Consider the following 19,966-nt stretch of genomic DNA (forward strand, 5'->3'; position numbering starts at 1 on the left):
ATTAAATTAACTAAATTAATTAAAGCATCTCATGAGTTCTAAAGTAAGATACTTTGAAAATGTCAAAATTCCAAATGGGAATTATATATTTGTTAGGATTTCAATTAATTGTTTTTATAATGTTCACCATTATTTTATTCTAATAATATTTTATTTTTCCCAATTACATGTTGAAATGATTTTTAAATTTTTTTAAGTTTTGAGTTCTAAATTCTATTCCTTCATCCCTTCTATCTTCCTTTCCTGAGATGGTAAGAAATCTAACATAGTTTGTACATGTGCAATTATGTAAAACATTATCAACTAATTATTTGTATACTATTTACAATTATTTTATTTATATTAATACTTTTTATTTTTCAAAATATATGTAAGATAGTTTTCAACATTCACCATGCAAAACCTTGAATTAAAATTTTTCTCCTCCTTCCCCGCCTCCCCCCTCTTCTAGACAGCAAGTAATCCAGTATAGGTTAAACATATACAATTCTTCTAAACATATTTCCACATTTATCATTCTGCATAAGAAAAATCAGATCAAAAAGAAAAAATAGGAGAAAGAAAAACACAAGCAAACAAACAACAACAAAAAAAAGGTAAAAAATACTCTGTTGTGATCCCCATTCAGTCCCCATAGTCTTCTATCTGGGTGCAGATGGCTCTCTCCATCACAACTCTATTGGAATTGGTGTGAATCATCTCACTATTGAAAAGAGCCAAGTCCATCACAGTTAGTTATCACATAATCTTATTGTTGCTGTGTACAATTTTAACTTGGACCTACTTAGTTCACTTAGTATCAGTTCCTTTTAAGACTCTCCAGGTCTTTTTCACAATTATTTTATTTTGATTTCTAATAAAAGCATTTTATTTTTTCCAATTACATGTAAAAGTAATTTTTAAACTTTTATTTTAAATTTTGAGTTCCAAATTCTATCCCTTCCTGTCTTCCCTTCTTCTTCCTAAGATGGTTAGAAATCTGATAAACTTTGTACATATGCAATCATGTAAAACATTTCCATATCAACTAATTATTTTTTCCCCATTTCACTCAGAGACTTTTACAGATTTAAAAAAAAAAAAAAAAAAAAGAACAACTTGATGTGTACTCATGTTTGCCAAGAATTCCTTCTCTGTGTGCATTCTGTGAATTCCTGAAGTGCTAACAGATAAGGAACTGAATGAAACTAGAGAAAAGGGTAAAAATCGCATTTATTCTTATATTCATCTTCCTGTATACAGACTGTAACAATATTCCAAAGACCATATAAAAAGTTTCATTGAAATTACCAGTGACTAATCTCCTAGATAAAATTGGATTAGCAAAAAACTAAAATACTCTAAAACAAACAAACAAAAAATCCCGGAGACTTGGACACCATTATTTTGATGTCCAGCCAAAATGGCTACCCAATGAGTGCAGTAACTGCTTACTAAACCAAGAGACTTTCAAGAGGATAAAAAATACATCTTATTCATCTTCTCTCCCCCAAAGTGGCTAGCACACTTGTATATGTTCAATCTCTGATCTTTGAATGAATTTATTGAACTAACGACACTCTGTTTCTTCCTACAAAATTTTGATTCCTTGATGCTGACTCCAGCTTGTTCAATTCAGTTCAATTCACTATCAACAAATATTTAAACATCTGTGTGTGTGTGTGTGTGTGTGTGTGTGTGTGTGTGTGTGTGTGTATGTGTGGAGTGGGATATGTGTGGAGACTGAGCTAGGTGCTAAGATAAAAACAAAGTTTAGATAAGATATTATCTCTGGATAGTTCAGAAAGGAATTTTTGTTCCTCCTTTGTTCCTCTTTGTTGCCAGATTTGCAAGATCTCACCTGCTGAGTTTCCCTAAATTCAGTGATTTTATTGTCATCATTGTTGTTTCAGTCATGTCCAATTCTTGGTGACTCCCATTTAGTATTTTCTTGGCAGAAAATATTGGCGTGGTTTTCCATTGCCTTCTCCAGCTCATTTTACAGATGAGGAAACTGAAGCAAAAGGATTAATTGACTTGCCCAAGGTCTCACAATGAATAAGCAACTGAGGTTGGATTTGAACTCAGAAAATAAGTCTTCTTGACTCTATTCTAGCCACTGAGCCATCTAGCTGTCCTAAACTCACTGATACCTTCCTCCCAAGCTTAAAGCCATACTTGATGAACATATACTATTTATCAGACCCTTTCAATCAGCTAATTTTTCAGGGCAGGGATTATCAACCCTATAATTCACCAGTGGCAATCTCTAAGCATGGGAGAGTGAAAAAAGCCCCAATTTTGGACTGGGTCATGGCTTTCAGGGTCTGCCTGAGTCCTTCCACGTCTTATCTGTTCTGTTTTATCTCACAGTCATTTCTGGATATACTACCTACCCTTCTCTTATCCCCAAATGAGCCATCCCTTGGGATGTACTTTCCAAAAAAGTTAAATAAAGCTAAAGGACTCAGTTATCTTACCTCACAACATGTCCTTGGAATCACTTACTGCTCTGCCACAAATATGGAGATACACTAAAATTATCACTCAGACGTAAACTCAGACAAATATGAGTTGGGCTGCACAGACTACCTGGGGCCTCATAGTAAGCAGCTAGACTGAGACTTGAAAATTTTTTAAATTTATTTTATTCAATTAATAAATATTTATTTTCTTTCTAATTCCCTCTTAATTTTAAAGCAAAAAGAAAACCTTTGTAAAAATATGATTATCAAGCAAAACAAATTCCTACATTGACCATGTCTAAAAGTGTATGCTTATTCTACATCTTGAATCCATCATCTCTCTAGTTGGAAGTAGGTATTATGTTTCATTGGATCTGTCCTCTGAATCGTGGTTGATCGTTGCATTAATCAGCATTTTAAAATCTTTCAGATTTGTTTATTTTTACAGTGTTCTTGTTATAAATTGTTCTCCTGATTCTGTTCACTTTAGATTTCTGTTTACTTTTTATGCCTAGTTCATACAAATCTTCCTAGGCTTCTCTGAAACCATCCCTTTGGCTTTTCTTGAAGTATAATCACATTCATGTGCCATAATTTGTTAACATTAGACCTTAACCAAGGTTGTTCAGAGGAAATGAGCAGCTAAGCCACTCTATGAAACTGTCTTTTACACTCCCACAGCTCTCAGACCCAAGGAGAAATTCTTCACCCTACTTAGTTTTGGTGAAAGAGGAGTCAATCAAGGTTAATATATCCAAATACTAATTTTGTATCTGCTTTCATTTCCCAACCCAGAAGGGAAAGGTTTATCTAAGTGATGGGACACTTTAGGACTTCTATGAATTGAGCCATTCCCACTGAGATTTACTTGATCACCTGAGACCTCTCATGATAGACATAACTGGCAAGAGGAAATTCCTATCTTAGATCTTAGATCACCCATTTGTGTGAAAGTCACAGAAACCCCATTCCCTATATTCCTCAGGATTCTCCACTTCCTCTGGCATCAACCCTACAGTTCTCTACCAAATAAATTATCCATTTTGATTCACTTCTTTCTCCAAAGCCTTTGAACCTGGGAATGTCATTGGGAGGCATATCCAGTTTCATAATAATTTTTACTCGGGAAAACCATAAACCACAAATTCAGTGGCTCTCAGAGTACAGATAACTCAAAAATGTCTTTTGAGATAAAAAAAGATTGAGATGAACTACTATCACTTCAACTACCTCCTGGGTATATAATAAAGATTGATTTCTCAGCTATGAACGCATCTTGATTAAAAACAACAACAAAACAAAAACGGAAATGGGACTTCATTTATCCCTCAATTTTACCCATAAACAATAACGTTTTGTGCTTCCAGGCAACTACATACTCTCAATACCTCTAGCTTTCATCCTAGAGCTCTAGAAATAAGCTCAGTCTTTAAACTTGATCTTTTGGTGAAACATGGACTTCTTTGGCAATATTGCCAAATATTAAAATAAGATATATCAAATTTTGAAACAAACCAATTATATTGAGTTTATCAACCTTTTAAAAAAAACTTCACAGGCCCCAGATTAAGACCCCATAATGGATACACAATCTGGTCAGGCTGTAAATGGTAAACTCTAGTTTACACTTGATTCCAAACAGACATGAAGACTTGCCCAGGATCACATAGCTAGTAAGTATCTGAGGCTAGATTTCAACTCAGGTCTTCCTGACTCTCATCTCTAAAATGAGAAAGCTGAACCAGATAATCCCTAATCCCTTCATATTCCAAATCTCGTGACCTCCCTCTAACTTTGCTTTTGTTTCTCTATGTCTCATGTTTAAAACACTTCATTTGGCCATTCTTTAGGTAACAACTCAAACATTCGTGAATGTTTGGTCACCTCCCTGGACAGTTATGTATTCACATTCTCTGTTACCTGTTCACTCTCTCAATTCACTCTAATTACCAACCTTTCTGGTTGGGTGAAATAGGCTTACATGTTAATAGTTGCCTAAGTGAATCTTATGGTTAATAATTACTTTATACAGCAAGGCTTGGGTTGTGTTGACAATCAGTGATCTCTGCTTTAGTCAGGCTGTCCCTCATTAATCACTCCTACACGGTTGCTGGCCTTCTTAAATATAAGCGACTGCCTGAAGAATAGGAAGAAGAAAACGTTCTATTTCAGAACTGGATTGTTTTTCTTTCCTCTGTGGGGAGGGAGCAAGATAGTACAAGGAAACCAGGAAGGCTCCGTCAACCCAGAGAGCCCAAGAACCAACTTCTGCAGTTGATTGTAGACTTCTTATCTGTGGAAATGGACACATGAGAGTGATAAATGACAGTTTTATTCAAGTCTACCTTGACACTTGTGGATAGAGTGCCAGGCTTGAAGTCAGGAAGGCTCACGTTCATGGCTTCAAATATGGCCTCAGATACTAAGTAGTTGTGTGACCCTGGCCAAGTCACTTAACCCTATTTGTCTCAGTTTCCTCCTTTGTAAAATGGGCTGGAGAAAGAAATGTCAGACCATTCCAATATATTTGCCAAGAAAACCCCAAATGAAGTCATGGAGTTAGATATGACTCAAAGGATTAAACATCAGCCCTACTTGAAATGAGACAGTCTTCACAGTTGAAAACATTCTAAGAAAAAATATTTTCTTTCTATATGGTTTTCTGATGAGAGGTAGAATATCATAGCAGAAAGTTATGAAACTGGGATACCTGTGATAACATCCTGGCTGTGTGATCCTGGATAAGTCATTTAATCATCCTCTATGCCCAGTAACAGTTCAAGAATATAAGAGCAGGTGTTGCTCTATAATGAAAGAGAGAGTTTCCCTGTCAGGAATTTCCTATTCCAGTGAAATGCCAAGGGCTAATGAAAATACAAAAGCCTTTCTAGCAAGGATATAGTCCAATTGAAGAATAAAATTTAAGTTATTCTCCTCCAAAATCTCTGAATCTGGCAGAAATTATTAAGTCCACTCAAGCAGCATTTATAAAATGCTTTCATACTATGTGGTAGGTACTGTGGATACAAAGAAAAACTTAAATAGTCCTTGCCCTCGAAGAGTATCCATTCTATAAGGGTGACAACATTTCAAATCCAGTCTCAGACAATTCTAATTAGTTGTGTGACTCTGGGTAAGTCACTTTTACCCTAATTGCCTCACCAAAAAAATTATTGATAATAGTAATAATAGCTAACACCTAATAGTACTTGCTATATGATTGATTACAAAATATTTCTTTTATCCTCACAACAACCTTGAAGGCTAGGTGATATTATTATCCCCACTTTACAAATAAAAACAATAAGGCAAACAGAAAGTAAAAGTAGTGTAAATGTTCAAAGTAAGATTTGAAGTCAAATCTTCCTGATTGCAGGCCTGCCGTTCTATCTCATTATCTGCCTCTTAAGCACTCATTATATACTGAACACTCCATTTTAACACAAATGTAAAAGGTAAGAGCTGGGAAGGTCACATTGGAGGAAAAGAGACATGTAGAAGGGTTTAGCAAGCTCTAAGGTCACCAGAAAGGCCTGAAAATCCTGAATTCAGTGGGAAGGGAAGATAACAAGACCAAGTGTCTTTAAGGTACGTCAACAGGTTAGTATCCATCAGATGCAAGGATGACAATAAGACTTGCAAAGTTGCACAGATGAAGATAACACCGATGTTCCTCCCTCTTAATGGAAGGCTTGTAGCTGGTCATTCTCAGCTCCTTCAAGGGATAACTGGGAATTATATCTATTCTGTAGGTGGAGAAAGCAGGGCAGCTAAAGAAACCAGTCCACAACTAAGAAACAGGGAGTGGGTCTGAGAGAAATGGTTTTCTTCTCACAGAAATGGGTTTGAGGGAGAAAGTCATTGTTCAATCAGGAATGGGGATGAACTTGGCGGGAAGATTGGAGGCTAAGGATACCCCATGGGTGAGTTAGGACTGTGATTCTTTCCATCCTGATTCCCCAGTGGAAAATGGTCAGCTAGGTCAAGGGAGAGGGTCAAAGAAAAAGAGTAACCATTCTTTTCTTCCCATTGTGCCATTTCTTGTAGTAAGTGGGAGAAGGCACTGGGGCTGACCTTTGAAAAAGACTAGGAATGCTAAGAGGCAGAGGTGAAAAGGGAACCCTTTCCAGCCCCAACCCCTCTCCACAGTCTGAATGTTGTAGCTGAACACTGGGAAACACAATGGCACCACTCCAGCCAAAGGAGAAAGAATGCTAGAGCCAGCCCTGGGCATTTCTTGAGAATGACTACAGCGCATATTTTAGGAGTGACATAAGTGAACTATTTAATTTTTTCTTTGTAACCGCAGTGCCCAGCACCTAGAAGGCACTTTATAAATACTGATTGAGTGGACTTTCTGATTTCTGCTAGATTCAGAGAATTTTTTTTTTGGAGGAGAGTAACTTACATTTTATTCCTCAATTAGATTGTATCCTTGCTAGTCCATTAGATTACATATCAACATTTTCAGAATAAGGGATATGATTATCCTACCCATATCTGAAGTCCTGGGTGCAGCACCAGGCACTACATTTTGGGTAAGAGAGTTGATATTGTAGAGCATGTTCAGACTCAAGCCCCTCTGAGCATTGACCATGACTCCCACTTTGTTGAGAAAAGCAAGGCCATTTTATGCTTAACATTATGACCTCTAGTCCATGTCTCAAAATCCTTCTACATCTTTATCTACCCTTCCAATTTGTCCTTCATGTTCCCTTCTTTGCCAATCCTCTAACTGTTCCTTCAATCTTACCCCTTCCTGTCTCATGTAGGAGTCTGAACAATAGGTGATTTTTTTTCTTTCTCTTTGTTTCTGTTTTTCTTTCTCTGTCTCTGTCTCTCTCTGTTTCTGTTTCTTTCTCTGTGTCTCTTGTCTGTCTCTTTCTGTGTGTGTGTGTGTGTGTGTCTGTGTGTGTGTGTGTGTATCTGTCTCTGTCTCTATGCATGTGGTATTTGTGTGTGTATCTCTGTCTCTTTCTCTCTGTGTCTTTGTGTCTAGCTATCTTTTGTCTCTGTCTGTCTTTGTGTTTCTCTGTGTATCTGTCTCTGCCTCTGTCTCTGTTTCTCTCTGTCGCTGTGCATGTGTCTCTGTGTATACTTTCTCTACTTCTCTTTCTGCCTTTGTCTCTGTCTTTGTATTTGTCTGTGTATCTCTATCTCTGTCTCTCTTTCTCTCTCTCACTTTCTGTGTGTCTTTGTGTCTATCTCTCTACCTCTGTCTCTGTCTCTCTTTGTGTGTCGCTGTCTCTGTCTCTGTTTCTGTCTCTGTCTCTATGCATGTGCTTCTCTATGCCTCTGTCTTTCTCTGTGTCTCTGTCTCCTGTCTTTATCTCTGTCTTTGTATTTGTGTGTATATATCTCTATCTCTCTGTCTCTTTCTCTGTGTGTCCCTATGTCTGTCTGTCTCTCTCTTTCTGACTCTGCATATGTCTCTCTCTCTTTCTTTCTCTGTCTCTCTGTGTGCCTCTCTCTGCCTCTGTGTGTCTTTCTCTGTGTCTCTGTCTCTTTGTCCATCTCTGTTTATGTGTGTGTATCTCTCTATCTCTCTTTCTCTGTGTCTGTCTCTGTCTTTCTCTGCGTCTGTGTGTGTATCTATCTTTCTGTCTCTGGCTTTCTCCATCTATGTGTATGCTTCTTTGTCTCTGTCTCTCTGTGTGTGGGGGGGTATCTTTCTCTCTGTCTCTGTCTCTGTCTCCATATCTCCCATTTTCTTCCTCTCTCCCTTCTTCAGTCTTCCTTATCTATGGACTCCTCCCTGTTGCCTGCAAATATTTCTTTAAAGAAAAAAAAGCACCTTTACCTGACCCCATCATCTCACAAAGCTCTTAACCTATATCTCTCTTTAATTCCACAGTCAGACTCCTACCTAGAAAGGTCCCATTAATTTTTTAACTAAGTTCTAAATTCAAATCCCAATCTAAACACTAGCTTTGTAACTCTGAGACAGTCATTTAATCTCTCTAGCTTCAATTTCCTTATCTAGAAAAGTGAGGGGGCTGCATTGATGACCTCTGAGGTCCCTTTCCAGCCTTAAATCTATGATCTCATGATCCTTGCCAGTTTGTCTTCCAACCCTATTGCTCTAATTAAAAAACTCTCTAAAATTATTAATGATGTTATAACTACTAAAACCAAAAGCTTTTTTTTCAGTCTGCATTCTATTTAATTTCTCTGCATTTTTTGATAGCATTTACTACCCATCTTTCTGGATACTCTCTTCTTTGGTTTCCAGGTCACCATCCCCTGGTTCTCCTCTGACCCTGGAATTGCTCCTTAATCTCTTAGTGTCCAAGGCAATGCTGAGGAAAAAAATGGCAGACATATTAGGGAAAGGAATGTCTATAGTCTCATGAAATACTAAAACTGGAACAATTGCTGCATAGCTATGAGTTATTATCACCATTATAAATTATCTTTATATATTACTATATAGTTATATATTATGTATAATATCATAATGTATATGACACACATAGATATGTAATATATTACTATATATTATTATATAAATGCAAGCTATCTTTGGTTGTGCTTGTGTTTTCTTATATTTTACAATTAAGCATTATAATTGCTTATTACTAAAAACATTACAAAGTCATTCTATATGTTTCCTTTCTTTCTCCTCTCCCCCCTCATAATCCTTCCTGCATTTTTGATACTCACAGGTAGAAGAAAAGAAAGTTCCTGAAAAAAGTCTTCAGTTCCCACTTCTGCCTTTACCTGTTCCTGATCAACTAAAATGCAACATTCTAAAAGCCCAGATAGAAACAGCTTCCAAAGCCAGTGCCCAGGTCTGTGACTGTTATAAAGTCATTTCTATTCTCTTATGTACATTTGGAAGGTTTGGATTGTTAAGAAGCTCGTTTTTTTAAGCCTATGATTTCTCTAGGATTTCACTCAGAAAATCTTTCATTTGACAAATATTTGCTAGATACTTAAGATGAAAATAAACACATTATGCTAAACAGTGGAGTAGATATAGAGATAAATATTATGTTCTTCTCCTTAACAAAGCTGAACATATACATGGGAAAAGACAGGAATAAAGATAAAATAAAGAAAATGCTATAAGATCAGAGATCAAAATTCACTTCTAGCTATAGGGATCCCCAGAGACTTCAGTACTCTTGAAGGGCTTAAAAGGATGGGAAAGATTTTTTTAAAGTGGATATGAGGGAAAGAACAAGGATAAAGAATTCTAGGAATAGAGTCATTTCATGGCAACTCATAATAGATGAAAGAGAGTATTGAAATAAAGCTGGCAAAGTATGTTAAGCAGTAAATTGTGTAGGGCCTTGGATACCACACTAAGTAGTTTGAATTTTATTTAGTGGGCAATGGGGAAAATATTTAATGATCATATTTTCCTGATGTACCTTAAGGCTATATCTAAACTACACAAGGTGCATTGTAGATTCAACAAAAAGCCATTTAGTAATGTAACATAATTAATCATCTTTAAATAGAAGTCAGAAAATTCACACAAGCCAAATAAAATCATTTCCCTTCAGGAACATGCAATAAAAGAAAATGATAAGGCCATTATTCTGAATTCTTGAATATCCTTTTACCTTAATATTTCTTGAAAATTTGAAGGATAATAGTTGCATGTATCAAAATGAATTGAGAAAGTACTGAATCTTTACTTCATGCAGCATAGACAGAACTTAAATGTCTTTTCTTTCTCCAAAGATGATATATGCTTTAAAGAGTGTGAAAAATTGCATTCTAAAAGTAACTGGTTTGAAACATTATAGGGAGATGCTGTGCTATGTTCATTGGGGTCTAGCCTTTTCAACTACAAAGGTATACAAGCAATAATAGGATAATTGACAATAATGATAACTTTTGCTGTTATTTTTTGCTTCCTGGGGAGTTTCTTCCCTTAAGGAGACCTAAATAACCTGAAAACAATATTGTCCCCAAATGAAGAATCTTTACTGGAAAGGCACTAGAAGCTTCCTTAATATTTAGCTTACTCATCAAACTATCCATTGTTTTAGATATGACTATTACTTTTTTTCTGATCATTTTGTTTCCAATTTTCTATGAACCCATTTTGAGGTTTTCTTGGCAAACAAAACAAAACAAAACAAAACAAAACACTGGAGTGGTTTACCAAATAATTCTTCAGCTCATTTTATAGATGTGGAACTAAGGCAAGCATTGTTAAGACACTTGTTCAGGATCATAAGCTAGTAAGCGTCTGAGGCCAGATTTAAACTCACAAACATGAGTTTTCCGAGTTCCAGGCCCAGTGCTCTATTCACTGTACCACCTAACTGTATCAATTCTGGTCTTTTCCTGAATGATATATTTTATAACACTTATGGCGCAGGTTAGACACCTTGTAAATACTTGCTGGATGATTGATAGTTCACTGCAGCCCGTTTTCCTTTGCAGTCCTTGACTGCAATTGTAATATGCTTTAGAGATTGCGACTTTTCTTCATTTAGCAGCAGTGTAAGAAAGTTGCTAAAACCTGTTCCTGATATAGTGCTACAATACTAATGGGAAATTCAGAATCTCTTAGACACTTTAAAGCTCATAGCATCTTTCTCTGACTAAAAGTTTGAGGTAGATAAGAAAACTGAAGTAGTCTCCCTTTCTCCCCTACAAGAGATTCCTTCTCAGGGGTTTGGCTGGCACTGCTGCGATCACTAAATCAATTGCCAACTAACATGCTGGTTTTTTATATGCCCCCATAGACATGATCAAGTCTCCTTAACCAAGATGAGGATATTTCCTATGCCAGTCTTCTATATATTCAATGGCTTTCAAGGACTTTTTTTTCTATCTAAATTTCATACAAAATAAAAGTTACAAAATATATCATTTTAGTCAAGGACTTTTCTTACTTAAATTTCATACAAAATAAAAGTTATAAAACATATCATACTTTTTGACTAATTGATTGAGTCAATAGAAGAATCCCAGGTTAAGGTATCAGAATGTTAGTTATTTTCAGTAGAGTAGGATGAATGGGTGATTGACTTAGTGGATCCCTAAACTTAAACTAAAATTTCAAAACAATGGCAAGTGAATTGTTGTTCAATAATATTATTGGGAAAATAAATTATCAATGTGGCCAAAAATGGTTTGGGGCCAAATGTCACACCATAAAGTACAATAAATTCCATTTACTTTAGGTAAATGGATCTGAGATGATCTATGATCTAAACATCTATGATTTAAAACATTTTAAAAATAGAAGAAAGAAGAATCATATTTATTAGAGTTGGGGAAAGTATAATTTAATTTACTGAAAAAAGCATAGGAAGCAAAACAAATTAAATGAATAAAAATGTTCTTTGCACAAGAAAAAGGAATTCATCCATCCAGAAAAAAGTAAAATAGCAGACAAGGAAAAACTTTGGGATGAAAATATTTGATAAAAATCAAAACTCTGAAATCTAAAGGAAATTGGCTCATTTATAAGAGCAAAGTCCATTTTTTCAAAGGACAAATCATAAAAGGATTTGTATATAGAATTTTATACTCAAAAGAAGAAATATATAGCGTCAACACTATCTGAAAATTGTTCAGACTTCATAATACTCAAAGCAACACAAATTAGATACTTTTGAGGAGTCCATTAAGTTGGCAAAGAAAATTATAAAAGGGTAAAATTCAATTTTGCCTCACCTGTGGAGAAATAGACATACTATTAGGTTGCTTCTAGAGCAATGAATTGGTACAATCTTTTGGGAAAATATATATAGTCAGACTCAAAGAAACTCAAAGTTGCAAAGGACCTCTGAGTATATCTCATCCATCCCATACCAAAGCAACAACAATCTCTGTAACAAAACCAGTAAGTGGTTAGTTATACAACCTTTATTTGGAAAACAAGAGTTACAAAACAGATCATACCCCCTTCTAAGACCAGGTCCTTATCGGTATCAAAAGCAAAAAAATTACTCATTTGTACCAACAGACACTTTATTTATAATGGCGAAAACTAGAAGCAACTTGTGCTCAATGGTTGAAGGAAAGGCTAAACAAACGATGATCTAACTATGCAAAGGAATATTTTTGTTTCATGAGACATGATATGAGAGACAATATAGTATAGAAAATAGATATCTTGGAGCTAGAAGGACCTAGGTTTAGGTCCTGCTCCTGACATATGTATTAGTTAAATAAGCCTAGGTAAATCCTTAACTTCTAGGGGTGGCAGATAATTTTCAGGGCTTTAAATTAAATTTTTTTATTATTGAAAATAACTAAGTCATTTAAAGTTCTTCACTGTATAATCTTGGCTGTTACGATGTACAACATTCTCCTGGTTCTGTTCCCTTCATTTTGCATCAGTTCATGAATTTCCAGGTTTTATTTTTTTTTTCCAAAATCGGCCTGCTCATCATTTCTTAAAAAGTTTTAAATTGCAAAAGAGATGTAGGTCTTCTTTGGTGCATGGAGTTTTCTCACTGGATATACTCTATGCTAATTAAATCATGGATTTAAACTTAAAAAATAAAAGAAAGCAAAATCAGAATATACACAATGACAACTATGTAAATAATAATAATTACAAAATAAATAGGAGAAAAATCATAAAGGTACATACAAACAGATTACATTTATTTGTTCAAATTAAAATACATAAATTATATATTGTGACAGCAAATAAACTGAGTCATGTAGAGTTGTATTTGGTGATGCTATCTTTTAGAAACAATATTGGTCAGGTATCTTGGACAACTATTTTAGGATGGTTACCTAATAAAGTTATCAACTAAGTGTCCTCATTTTGACATAAGAAGTCTAGAACTTGCATACCTCCAGAAAAGTATAGAAATTATCTCCTTCTAAAGGGTAGTCATTAAAGAGCACAATAGATATAAAACAGAAAGGGAAAAAAAATAAAAAATATTTTTTATGATGCTAGAACATAGTAGCTAATACTGTATTACTCCAGGCTTTCAAGATGAGATAAAAGGACCGCAAATCAGAAAGATTCAAACAATAATAGCTTAGTTTTGTCAAGTCATATAAAAAATTTTTAAAACTACTGTCTTTTGATGTTGAGTATGCTAACATTTGCACAAAAGCTTTTTTGTCTTGACTAAGAACTGATAATTTTTTAAAATATAGAAACCTACTAAATTTTAGCTCAGCCTTCTGCCTTCATTCAAATTATCCATAAAATTTGAGAACTCCCTATATTTTGCTTTTGTAATACCCAGAAGAAAAAGAGTCCATAAAGATACATAGAAACAAACAGGACATTTTAGTTACTTAGTTAAAAATTAATGTACAGATCTGTACTTAATGTTAAAAAATTGTAAATAATTCAGGATACAACTAGGTTACACAGTGGATAGAGTACTGGACTTGGAATCAGAAAGATTCATCTTTATAATTCAAATTTGACTTCACACATTTAGTATGATCCTGGGCAAGTCACTAACCTTGTTTGCTTCAGTTTCCTCATCTATAAAATGAGCTGGAGAAGGAAATAGAAAACCACTTCAGTATCTTTGCTAAGAATCCCCTCCCAATGGAGTTACAAAGAATCCAAAATGACTGAAATAACAACAAAATAATTCAGAATTTATATGTGTACAATATTTTTATTATGTTTGTTCAAATTGCTTTTGTTGATATTAAGTTCAGAATTTAAAAGTTAAAAAAAAGCAAAAATCAGCCATATCTAATACATTCAAGAACTCAGCAGCATTTCCCACATGATCAGTAGTCAATAAATGCTTGTTGAATTGAATTGAATTGAATTCAATGGAAAAGTAAAAGATACAAACAGTCCCCTGGGACTCCAAAGCTCTTTATATAATCAGATGTGATCCGAATCTGTGGCTGGTACATAGTAAGTACTATATAAATGTTGTTATTGTTGTTGTTGATAAGCACTCTTCTATAAAACAAGGCAATTGCCTCCTATCATTACAACTCATTTTCAAGAAATATTTTATACTTTCTCAGTACTAGAAGAAGGAACTTTATACATACTGGTAAATCTCACTACAAATGACACCTAGAATTGCAATAAGCAAGTTTTTAAAAATGACTTTCTACTGTAAGCCATATTTCCACAGTTGACTATAAGGTGTAGAAGATATAATAGCTTGTTATCTTTATTGTTTACAAAAATCAAAGAAACAAAACAAGAAACCTTATTTGGTTTGAGAGAACAATATGCAGTCTTAAAGTTTATATTCCAACAGAATGTTTTTCTTGTATTTATAAAGAAAATTTAAGGTGACTAGATGGCCATGTAGTTCCAGGGAGTGCTGTGACCAGTGCCTGATTGTAGTCACTATTAACAATCAAGTGCCATCAATCAGATGCTCATCCTACCTGCCATGCACATTTTCTTTCTTTCTTATTTATTTATTTGTTTGTTTGTTTGTTTTTGACTGAGGCAATTGGGGTTAAGTGAGTGGCCCAGGGTTACATAGCTAGGAAGCATTAAATGTCTGAAGTCAAATTTAAATTCAAGTCCTCCTGGCGCTCTATCCACTGTGCCACCTAACTGCTCCTTTTTTTAAAGTTTATTTTCAAAATATATGCACAAAAAATGTTTGTGGCAGCCCTTTTTGTAGTAGCTAGAAACTGGACATTGAATGGATGTCCATCAATTGGAGAATGGCTGAATAAATTGTGGTTTATTAATATTATGGGCTATTATTATTCTGTAAGAAATGACCAACAGGGTGATTTCAGAAAGTCCTGGAGAGACTTAGACGAACTGATGCTGAGTGAAATGAGCAGGACATTATACACAGCAACAATAATACTATATGATGATCAATTCTGATGGATGTGGCTCTCTTCAAAAATGAGATGAACCAAATCAGTTCCAATTGTTCAGTAATGAAGAGAACCAGCTACAGCCAGTGAAAGAACTCTGGGAGATGAGTGTGGACCACAACACAGCATTTCCACTCCCTCTGTTTTTGTCCACTTGCGTTTTTGTTTTCCTTCTCAGGTTATTTTTACCTTATTTCTAAATTCGATTTTTCTTATGTAGCAAGATAATTGTATAAATATGTATACATATATTGCATTTAACATATACTTTAACATATTTAACATGTATTGACTACCTGCCATCTAGGGGAGAATAGGGGGAAGAGGGGAAAAGTTGGAATAGAAGGTTTTTCAAGGGTCAATGCTGAAAAATTACCCATGCATATGTCTTGTAAATAAAAAGCTATAATAAAAAATTAAATATAAAAAACCCAAAAAACAAAAACCATATTTATGGATAATTTTCAACATCAACCCTTGTATAGTCTTGTGTTTCAGATTTTCCCCTCCTTCTCCCCACCCTCTGCCCTAGACGGCAAACAATCTAATATATATGATACATGTTAAAATATATGTTAAATCCAATATATGTAAACATAAAAAAATTCTATTCCTTCTTTAGTAACAGCCATTAGGAGCTAATGTTAATTCAGTTTCTGTTCAGTGCAGTATCATTTCCCTATAGATATAGACTCCTGGCCATTTCAGTCGAGTCTTGATGGTCAGAGGGTCAACATTTTCTGCTATCAGGAGACCATTGTCTCTCGTCTTTTACCTTCAGAACTCCTATACACAGAAGTATTTCTACATCCTTTATTTATCTGATAAACTCATCACAATCTTATATGCCCATCAAAGAAAGCAAAAGAAGGAAACATAGCCAAATCCCCTGTTAGGGAAGCACCTAAAGAGAGAACTTTTTCATTGATTTTTAATTATCATTGTTGAGTATATTTTCAAGAAAGAGAAAGATACACATTTTCTGAAACTGAATCATTGTTGTCATGTCGGATGTCCCAAAGAGAATCTAAATGGAAGAGGGATTTCCTGTTGATGGTGAGATCCTCCAAATGCTCCTGTGAATGACATTGTGCTGATTCTATTAAGCCCTGTGGAAGATCTGTAATAAAGGCCAGTCAAAGGAGATTGGCCTAAACAACCATATAAGAGAAGTCCAGTGAATGGAAAATGTAAATTGTCCTACTGCAGTTCTATGGGCAGTTCTATGAATTAGTCCATCAATATATCTCTCTTGGACAGGGAATGTATATAGACAAGGAGCTATGGCAAGAATTGAATAAAAACAAGTAGACACAGGAGAGTATACATACATATATATGTATGTATATATATATGTATATATATACATACACACACACACACACACACACACACACAATACAGAATGAAGGAGCTTGCCAGTAAGTAAGATGAGAGACAGAAAAGCAGAGATGAGAAGGAGGGAGAAAGAGGAGGAAGATGAAAGAGAAGGAGAAGAAGGAGAAGAAGGGGAAGGAGAAGGAGAAGAAAAAGAAAAAGAAGGAGATGGAGACCATAATTTGCTAAGAAGATTCTGATCTGCTTTGGTAGAAGGAGTTTCTTCACTATCATTTCTCCCTACTAATAAAATCCTAGGTCCAGTTCAAAACAAATGCTTTGAAACAGAGATTTGAATTGCTATTTGAGAGCAGGAAAAGGGTATGATTCATTAATCTATGAACATGGAGAAATAGATAGAACTATGACCAAGGTCATTAAGCTATGAAATGTTGGTCCCTGCACTTTCCCTAAACCAGAAATGCATACAAAGTAGAAGATGAAGTTTGATGGGAGATGCAACATGAATCATAAGCTTTGAAACTTGCAATAAAAGAGTTTTTTTTTCTCTAGTGCACTGAAGGAAGAATTCCATGTGAAACTCAGAGCTAGAAGCAATCCAAGAAATCACAGGGTCCCACATTTAGAATTAGAGTAGCATTCATAGGTCACCTAATTCATTTCTCATTTTACAACTCAGACATGGAATTAGGAAAACATGAGCTCCCATCTAGCCTCATTCTCTTACCAGCTGTGTGACAGTCAGGACATCTCACCTGTAAAATGAAATGGTTGGATTCAGTCTTAAAGGTCCCTCCATCTCTAAAAATCTATGAATCTATAAACTTAAAGCCCTTGGATGTTATGACTTGCCTTAGGTCACACAAGAAATATAGTCCAGCCCATACCTGAGCAGGAATCTCTTACATAGCTTTCTAAAAAATTCCATTTCTGTGGGGTTTAGTGATCCAGCTACACTCAAAGTCATTTGTTCTTCTTCCTTATAGGGCTGAATACGTAACAGAACTATGTGTTAGTTCAGTAGTATTGAAAGGTATAAAAAATTATAGACTACTAGAAATCAAAGGAATCTTAGAAATTTATCTCCAGTCCTTTCATCTTATACAAGAATAAATTGGAAGCAGGGGAGCTGTCCAATTTTCAGTTTGAAGGCAGTTAGTCTTCTTGTTCCTTGTTAAAGAATTCCAGAAGGTACTGATACTCTGTGGGGATCTCCTGTATCTTCTTCAGAGAGATGCTGATAGATTGCCCAGAAGCTTCAGTGCCTTCTCTTTCTGCCCAAGAAGTTCACATTTGGGGGGACTTAGAGAATGGCCTGATTTATTTTCAGACTTGCAGTTGTGTGAGCCATGGAAGCCTGAATACCATTTTAGTTACAGCTATGTTTACTTCCCCCAAAGTATCCTTTTCCATTAACTCTCTGCCTGCCATTTTAGGGTCATAGTCTCATACCACTCTTTCTTTTATAGAATAGTTACCACTGGATCCATCCTTTCAGACATGGCCTTTACATCCAAAAAAGATGCTTATTTTCTGACCAGTTTCAGGAGATAATACACTGAAATACTAGAACTGACCAACCAATATGTGGCCTTGCCTTTTTATGACCTTTCATTCCCAAAGGTCATAATGATTGGGGAGATCCCTGGGTATGAATCTTGCCTCAGACTCTTATTGGTAGATTATGGACAGGTCATGCAAAATCCCTGGACCTCCTTTCCTCCTTCATAAGGGCAATGAGAAAATTGGATTCAATGGCCTTTGGGGTTCCTTCCCACTCAGAATTTATCACCTTATGTTTTTCTACAATTTCCATTCCACTTCTTAAAAGACCTTATTCCTCTAGGGGAAATCCTTGCCTCATTCTCAAATCAACCTTCATTCCAATGTGGAGAAAAAGCATTTTCTCATATGCCTTCACTGAGGCAAGCTTATTTGTTGCAATATTCATTTTCAATTCTTTTGCAGTTGTTTGTTTGATTGTTTTCATTTAGGAGAGAAATAACTCTTATACCATCTCTGTCCCCTTTGAGGAAACATGATATAGTGTATAGGGCACTGGGTTAGCACCAGGAAGACTTTGATTTAAATCCTACTTCAAATACTTACTAGCTGTATGAGCGTAGGCAAATCATTTAATTTTTTGTGTCTAATATGTAAAATGAGGGAGTTGGACTCAGTCTCTAAATTTCCAAATTTAAATCTATGATTCTATGATCTTTGTATGCTGAGGAAACTTTGCTCTGAATCATCCCCCCCCCCAAAAAAAAAAAATCTGTTGCACAAGATTATAAGGATTCCAAAACCCAGCATTGATTGCATTATCTGCTTACTTCCTTATCTTGCTTTAAGGATAGATGATGATTAGAGATTGCAGGTACCTGGGGGAGGGCAGGACCAGAGCACTGAGCAGTGCTAAAATGGAAAGTCTAGGGAGGTCATGAAATAGAGAATGTAGCCTTGAGGAGTTATTAAAGGTTATTAATTTTTAAATGAATTCTACCTTCAGACTCTTATTGTCTTGATATAATCAACCTGAATTTTACCCTAGATACTTTAAGCATTATTACTTTCTTACTTTATTGCTGATTGTTCTTACCCACAAATATAGTTAAGTACCTACTGTGTGCTGTACACTGTACTTAGACTGATGCAAGGCCTGGTATAACATCAAAGATAAAGACAAGAATTTTAAATTTTCCCATTTGCTTTACTTTACTATGAAGGTTTGTTACAAGGCCTTTCTTATTTTTATCTTTTCAGTGGTGAGGTGAGGAAGAAAGTGAGAGGGAGAGAAAAAAAAAGACTTGTTCATTGCAAAAATTTTAATGATTCCCATATTTATTCTGTACTCCTTTCTCAAAATAACAAAAATTAACATATGTATGGCATTTGAAGTTTTAAAAGATTTTCCTTGCAAGTAGTAAATCCATAAAAGAGACAATGATTTTCTCATCCCCATAAGAAAGAACTGAATTTGGAATCAAAGGTCCTGGGTTCAAATACTGGCTATGCTTCTTTCTATCTGCTTGACCTCAGCCAAGTCAACCTTTCTGTGATATAATTTTTTCATCTGTAAAATGACAAAAAAAAATAATGACTTTGGGAGTCCTTAATCCTCTTAACTAAGTCATAGATCTCTTGGGTAGCAATCTGATAAAAACCTATGAATTCCTTTTCAAAATAATAATTTAAATGCCTAATATAAAAGATGTATGATTATAAAGAAAATTGATAAAGAGTGAAATGCAGTTATCAAAATATTATTAAACTCAAGTTCATGGATCTCCAGGTTAAGAATTTCTGGAGATAATCTCTAAAGGCCTTTTCAGTTCTAAGTTAAAATAATTAAAACTGAAAAACATGACTAGACTGACCTAGCATCATTCATCAGATAAATGCTTTTTCAAAAA

The 19,966-nt window shown here is 35.1% G+C and overlaps 1 protein-coding gene across 1 annotated transcript in view; it reads left to right on the plus strand.

Annotated features, from left to right (window-relative positions):
* EPB41L4B (erythrocyte membrane protein band 4.1 like 4B) overlaps positions 1-19,966 on the plus strand; it is a 259,404-nt gene that overhangs the window by 191,784 nt on the left and 47,654 nt on the right. Inside the window, exon 18 of the mRNA XM_051995572.1 lies at positions 9,110-9,235. Coding sequence (XP_051851532.1) covers positions 9,110-9,235 — 126 coding nt within the window. The remainder of the gene's footprint in view (positions 1-9,109; positions 9,236-19,966) is intronic.

The sequence above is a fragment of the Antechinus flavipes genome, chromosome 1 (assembly GCF_016432865.1).
Source record: "Antechinus flavipes isolate AdamAnt ecotype Samford, QLD, Australia chromosome 1, AdamAnt_v2, whole genome shotgun sequence".
Classification (NCBI taxonomy): Eukaryota; Metazoa; Chordata; class Mammalia; order Dasyuromorphia; family Dasyuridae; genus Antechinus; species Antechinus flavipes.